The sequence below is a fragment of the Octopus sinensis genome, linkage group LG4 (genome assembly GCF_006345805.1).
Source record: "Octopus sinensis linkage group LG4, ASM634580v1, whole genome shotgun sequence".
In the NCBI taxonomy this organism is placed as follows: domain Eukaryota; kingdom Metazoa; phylum Mollusca; class Cephalopoda; order Octopoda; family Octopodidae; genus Octopus; species Octopus sinensis.
Window position 1 is genome coordinate 21,066,384 of NC_043000.1, and position 5,000 is coordinate 21,071,383.

Consider the following 5,000-nt stretch of genomic DNA (forward strand, 5'->3'; position numbering starts at 1 on the left):
AGGTCATCCACATAACATTTCATATCTCGAACATTTAATCATAGAATTTATGACATCACGGAAGATGAAACATAACTCATCTGTACAAGCATATAAGAAAGTGCGAGAAAAATGTGTGAATACAGTTCATCACGGTTAATGTTAATACCTTAGCGATTAAGAAATATATATTTTTTAAAGAACATTACAACACCTAGAAAATAAATACGTAAAAATATAGTTTAAAGTAATATATAAATATATAGGTATATAAAAATATATAATATATATATATATATATATATAATATATATATATATATATATATATATATAGCAAAAACTGTCTGATGAACGGCAACGAGAAACTCAGAGTAACAGATTTTGTTGAATTTTCTGCTGCTTTAAATAAAGTATATATATATATATAGGAAGCATGTAAATAAGTAATATAGTAAAAAACCAGTGTCCAAGCAAAAAAGAAGAAACCATATTTATATTCCCTATGGTCATTTCAGGGGTACATTACCGTATTTAAAGCACTAGGGTGCATCACAATAATAACTCCTTCGTCAGGGGAAACAATAGAGAGACAGACATCATCCCGTACCGGAGCGAGACCTCCTTAACTAGACTTAACACAATATTGTGTGCTTATTTATTGAAGAAGTCATGCTTAGACGAGCCCAAATGAAAGAATTAGAGCAGCAAATTAAAAGGAGGGCTGGGTATGCCGTGGTTGATGATGCGCAGACACGTGCTGAGACTGCGACGTCTTCGGCTCTATGTAGACGACGGTGAACAGGTGTGGTCGCCGTTTGTGAGGCACGCTTTCCCGCAGCTCGTCTCCATGACAGAACTGCAGTCGTGGATAAAAAAGAGGCCGAGGAAGGGCGAATGGCACCGTGAGTGTCGCGTTGCTCTCAAGCAACTATGCCGTCCCGGGTCGACCTTGAGTGATTTCAACACAACCCAAGCATTCTATAGGGGATTAGTGGAGGGGAGGTACGACGACAATCTTGGGGCGAACCTGGGCGTCGACGAGGAATACCTGACCCGCCTGTTTGAGACGACTTTCGGGCCGGGACCTATGGACAACTTCCAGAGATCCCTAGCGTGGCAGTGCTATCGAGAAGCGCTACCCGTTTGGGATAAGCTCTATAGGCATGGCTCGAGAAACACGGGGCCGACCTGCCCGAGATGCGGGCAGAGATACGAAACCGTTCTACACGCAATCGTGCAGTGTCCAACCATCTCCGACCTGTGGGTTTATGTCGAACGACTGCTGTCACGTGTGGGACGAGTCGGTTTATCAGCCGAGTCTATCGTAAATATCGTCACGCCTCCTTCCTTCAAACGGGAAGGAAGAGCTATTTTTATCATACTTGTGGCTATGGCGAAAGAATGTATCTGGTGGACGCGCCTGAAAGGATTAGAGACAAACACTTCCCTCTCTGGTCAATCTCTCATCAACTTCTTCAAGTATCACTTGAAGAGGAAAGTGGGAGTAGAGAGGCAAGTTTTGTCTAGTGAATGTTTTAAAAAAAGATGGGTGAATGTAGCAAGGGTGGCACGTATAAATGACGAAGCCACCTTGACTATGATTCTATGAACCGTAAAAATTAATACAGAGAATTGCTTAATTGCAAAAAAAAAGAAGAAATATAACATGTAACTTCATTGACCGAGGTTACCGTGGTCTTTTCCGTAGGCTTTTCTTTCCACGGGTAAACCTCACCTGTCTTCCCCTTTACACTTCATATTGGCATTTCTGTGATAACGATCCCTATTGATCAATTTTTTTCCTTTCCCTTTTTTTCCTCACCCCTTTTTTAAAAATTTTATTTTATCCCCCCATTTTTTTGTCCTCTTTCTTTCCATTTATGATCCCTTTTGATCGAAAACCAAACCCCCTTCTTTTACCCCCAAAAGAAAAGCTCTACCTTGTAATTTTGTCCTGTCTGTGTGCAGCCCTGGGTGGCTAATAAACATATCTATCTATCTATCTATCTATCTATCTATCTATCTATCTATCTATCTATCTATCCATCTATCCATCTATCTATCTATCTATCTATCTATCTATCTATCTATCTATCTATCTATCTATCTATCTATCTATGTGTCTGTCTGTCTATCTACCGATCTATCTATCCATATATCCATCTATCTATCTATCTATCTATCTCTCCCTTCCCCCCTCTTCCCACTCCCTCCCCCTCTCCTTCTCCCTCTCCCTCTCTCTCCTCTCTGTATTTCGAATCAATAAAGAAAAGTTTACTTCATGCCCACGAGAAGTAAAGCAACAAATACAAAACGATTTATTTATAATAAAATAATATCTAATGTGACTCCTGGGGTCATAACGTTCATTCCTATTTTCTGAACGGTTGCTACTAAGTGGTATTTCAAATGAATTAAAAGTACATCAAGTTTTATGTAGCTTGCGTTGAATACTTCAGACACACCTTAAAGAAGGGTAAAATGTCCCTATAAACGTTTTGTATATCATCATTCAAAAAACATTACTACTTCTCATGTTTAGTACACACGAATTATTTTACTATGTGAACAGCTGTGTCACTATGTGAACGCTTTTTAGATATCTGAATAATAATCGCTTACTAAATGGAAAACTAGAAGTTAACATTATTTATAAAAGGTGATTTTATTCATGTCATTTTTTATTACTTTATTCTGTATTATTTCAATATGAAGGAAGGTAAAAAGAAAAAAGTAAGAAAAGACGGAATATTTTATTCGGAGTCAACAGTTTAAATTTTTATACTCTGATTTTTTAAGGTGATCGAAACTTTTAGTGGATTTGGAAGCACTCCGTCGGTTACGACGATGAGGGTTCCGGTTGATCCGAATCAACGGAACAGCCTTCTCGTGAAATTAACGTGTAAGTGGCTGAGCACTCCACAGACACGTGTACCCTTAACGTAGTTCTCGGGGATATTCAGCGTGACACAGAGAGTGACAAGGCCGGCCCTTTGAAATACAGGTACAACAGAAACAGGAAGTAAGAGTGAGAGAAAGTTGTGGTGAAAGAGTACAGCAGGGATCACCACCATCCCCTGCCGGAGCCTCGTGGAGCTTTAGGTGTTTTCGCTCAATAAAAACTCACAACGCCCGGTCTGGGAATCGAAACCGCGATCCTATGACCGCGAGTCCGCTGCCCTAACCACTGGGCCATTGCGCCTCCACTTTTAGTGGATAAGAAATATACAAATGGAGTTAATAGTCCGAAGCCTCGCACTGCTTGAGCGAAGTATGAATCAAACTGTATCATTAAGAATATCAAGCAATGAAAAAAAAAAATCAGCGGACATGTTTTAAGACATGTTGCATTAGTTTAACGCTTAAAAGAAGGGAAACAGTCTTGGCGTTTCGGACTCTACTTCATAGAGAGAGTGATAAAGAAGAAAAATGAAAGATGGAGAAAAAGTGGTAGGGAAGGAAAAAGGGTAGGGGCTAGGTGGGAATGCGGTTCTATGGAGACGAGTTAGGGAGGAGGCAGAGTCGTGTGTACATGTGTAGGAGGATATCCATTGCGCATGTGTGTGTGTGTGTATTTGTGTGTGTGGTGTAGCGCGTGTGTGGTTTATTGGGGAGCGTGTTTTATTGGGGTGTGTATACGTGTGCGAGTGTTAGAGTGTAGTGGTACAGGAAAGTGAGGGTATGAGAGTAGGTAATCATATTGTACGTGACAGGAAGGCGTGGGGGGAGGGGAAAGGGAAATAAGAAAAGACCTTGCAGATTACAGTTTAAATAGTAAGAAAAACAAATAAATCAAAGAATGATAAATGATCATATTTCATTCCTATAAAAGAAGCTGCCTTACACAGCTCCCGCAGTGTTATAACTGAGTATTGAAACAACTAATGAATCGCTCAAATATGGATGTAATATATCTCCATTCTACTTTGATAAAGTTTGTCATGGGATGATATGTCAGAATCTACGGAGACTCAACATAGTTGGAAAACTGTGATAGTGGTTACATGACTTCTAAACAAACAGAAGCCAGTCTGTGACAGCCAATGGAGCCCTTTCCATTGAGATAGTATTAGCGGCTGGAGTGCCTCATGAAACTGTCTTGGAGCTGCTGTTGCTTATGGTGGCACTTTCGGACACGCCACCAGTTACACACACAGCTATACTTACTAGCTATGCCGACGACGCAAAAGTAGTAGAAGCGTTCAAGTAAGTAACCTCTCAATGCTTATCTTCTACAGAATGCTCTAGATGCCATTTATAAACCGGCTGAAAGAAGCAACATTCAATTTAATGCAAGAAAACCCCAAGCCCTTCGCTATCAGCCAGCTTGTGCTAAAATGCCGCTACAACATTACTTTGGACCAAAAGGAATGCCAACCCTAGAGTCGAGTACAGTGCTTGAACTAAGGATTGATATGAACCTTGTTTCATCTGCATATCGCTAAGATGCATATCGCAAAGTGTTAGCGATTGACTGGCTGGATTCTGAGAACTTCCAGAATATGCTGGCTCTATGGAGGACGGTTGTCCTCGGCCGTCTGGACTACTGCTCACAACCCTGGTTACCCCACGGTATCAAATGAATTGCTGAACCTGAGGCAGTTTAACGATACTACATTAGGAAGATTACATAATTGGACCAGCTGAGCAACTGGGAGAGACTGAAAGAGTTACGTTTCTACTCACTGGAGCGAAGATGGGAGAAATGTGCAGTGATATGTGCATGGAAGATCCTGGAGGGGTTGGCACCAAACTTTGGCACTGAAAGCTATACCAACCTCCGAACTGGACCACACTGCACGAATCCAAAGATCCCAGCTATCGCATCTAGAGTGAGGAGCACGTACTGCAATAGCTTGGGATTCAAGGGCTCACAGCTATTTAATACCTTGCCAGAATATCTGAGAGATCTACATGGAGTATGGGCGGAGACTTTCAAGAAACAACCTGACTTCCAGCTGCTGAAGGTCCCAGATGAGCCTACATCACGGTAAGAAACTCATAAAAGAGCAACAATAT

At 41.0% G+C, this 5,000-nt stretch overlaps 1 protein-coding gene across 2 annotated transcripts in view; it reads right to left on the reverse strand.

Moving 5' to 3' along the window:
* LOC115210855 (protein CFAP20DC-like) overlaps window positions 1-3,329 on the reverse strand; it is a 53,285-nt gene extending 49,956 nt beyond the window's left edge. For both annotated transcript variants that reach the window (XM_029779611.2, XM_036501883.1), the window contains exon 1: window positions 3,324-3,329. In XM_029779611.2, coding sequence (XP_029635471.2) covers window positions 3,324-3,325 — 2 coding nt within the window. In that variant the 5' untranslated portion in view covers window positions 3,326-3,329. The remainder of the gene's footprint in view (window positions 1-3,323) is intronic.
* Window positions 3,330-5,000: the final 1,671 nt, after the last annotated feature.